General features: G+C 47.9%; 1 protein-coding gene across 1 annotated transcript in view; it reads left to right on the forward strand.

Annotated features, from left to right (window-relative positions):
• The window catches only part of TRPC4AP (transient receptor potential cation channel, subfamily C, member 4 associated protein), a gene marked incomplete at its 5' end in the record, with an annotated part of 23169 nt that overhangs the window by 16433 nt on the left and 4984 nt on the right, over window positions 1-1752 (forward strand). The window contains 3 exons of the mRNA XM_010139600.1: window positions 507-608; window positions 1269-1352; window positions 1691-1752. The exon at window positions 1691-1752 is cut by the window's right edge and continues 18 nt beyond it. Of these exons, the coding sequence (XP_010137902.1) occupies window positions 507-608; window positions 1269-1352; window positions 1691-1752 (248 nt within the window). The remainder of the gene's footprint in view (window positions 1-506; window positions 609-1268; window positions 1353-1690) is intronic.

Here is a 1752-nt window from a genome sequence, read left to right on the forward strand (position 1 = left end):
CATTTGCTCAGAGTAATGAAATACCAAGATGATTGAGTATTTTTGGGCAGTTTCTGCTTTCTAACTGAGATTTATTACTGATAATGAGCATGGTTACTACAAAACAAAGAAAAACTGTAGGAAGCTGTGGAAAAGTTTGCTGTGTAAGTCTTCTGAAATACAGCAAAATGTTGCTGAGATTTTTAAAAATGAGTGTTATCTAGAATCAAAGATTTCCAAACCAAACCATAAGACGCCGAACAGGTCAGCGAAGAGCTGCCGTCTCAAAGCCGGTCAGTGTCGAAACTTGTCTTTGGCAGCTGGTGGTGGTGGCTGACAAAGCAGCAGCGCCTGCCTTGCTGTGGGGAGCCCTTGGTGGAGGGGAGGGGAGTGGAGTGAAGGGCTGTGAGGAGCCGGGAGGTGAAAGCTGAGGGGCTGGGACCCTCAGAGGCGCCTGTCTCTACCCGGCAGGGAGCTGCACTGCCTCTGAATTCACAGCGTTTTTCTCCCCGACTATCTTGCTTTAGGAACAAGTATCTCCTTTTAAACAGCCAAGAACTTAATGAGCTGAGTGCGATCTCCCACAAAGCCAACATCCCCGAGGTGGATGCGGTTGTCAACACAGACAGGTGAGTGGGGACAGAGGGTCCAGCTCAGCAGCCTCTAGCTTTTTGCGGGCACGTTTGATGTCACCCGTTTTGTTGGAGGTCCTTCTGTTGGCTTTTCTTCTTACGTGAGATGAAGGCGTTGCTCCCGCGTGCAGGTGGATGCTCCTCTGAGGAGGCTCTTTAACACAAGTAGTATTGCGGTTGTACAGCCTAGATACTTTCGGTAGTACATACAAGAGATCGCCTCCTGCCACATCCAGGTTTCAACGCTCTGCCTCCTGAATGGAACTTAGAGCTTCCTTTATATTTATTGAGCAAAAAAAGACGTGTTTTTCCTTCATTCCTAAGCTCAAATGTGGTGTGTGGTTTGGTTTTTTTCCTAATGCTTTAATTCCTACAAGCTGTGAATTGATATTTCTGAAATCATTAAAATTTTGAGAGCAAATGAATTATTTTTCTTCTAAATTTATTTGGAAGTCGTGGTGCAGGTACTGCAGACATTAACCAAAGGCGGTGAGGAGAACTCTTCTACCTAACAGAAGTCAGTGAATATTGGTACCGTGTCTGTAGTACTAGGGTTTTGATCTTCAGAAGCTCTGGAGAAGATGCTGGATTCAGTGTTCCCGAGATTCGGTTCTTGCCAGCCCGTCTCTCATGCTGTCATCTCTTCCCTTGCTCTAGGAGCCTTGTCTGTGATGGGAAGAGAGGTTTGCTGACCAGACTGCTCCAGGTCATGAAGAAGGAGCCAGCTGAGTCCTCCTTCAGGTGGGTTCGCTTTGCACTGCAACACACTGGTTTGAGGTGACCAGGAAGTGGGTTTGTTTTCATCCAGCTCGTAGCAGGTGGAAAGGCTCGGAAATCGTAACCGGTGAAAAGCTCTGGCTTTGCTGCTCTTGGCTGCGATGGCAGCGCAGGGAGGGGGAACACCAGAGCTCGCACTGGACCTCCGCCCCAGTACAGTCCGTGGTGGTCTGCAGGATCAACAGGTCTGACTCCAGCTTTGGGTTGGAATGAAACAGAGGGGGAAATGAGATTTAAATTATAGTTGTGATAAAATACTCCCCTTGCTCCAAAACAAAAAGCTCGTTTCTTCTGTTTCCCAGGTTTTGGCAAGCAAGGGCAGTTGAAAGCTTCCTGCGAGGCACCACCTCCTATGCAGACCAGA

Source organism: Buceros rhinoceros, unplaced genomic scaffold (assembly GCF_000710305.1).
Source record: "Buceros rhinoceros silvestris isolate BGI_N320 unplaced genomic scaffold, ASM71030v1 scaffold2147, whole genome shotgun sequence".
NCBI lineage: Eukaryota > Metazoa > Chordata > Aves > Bucerotiformes > Bucerotidae > Buceros > Buceros rhinoceros.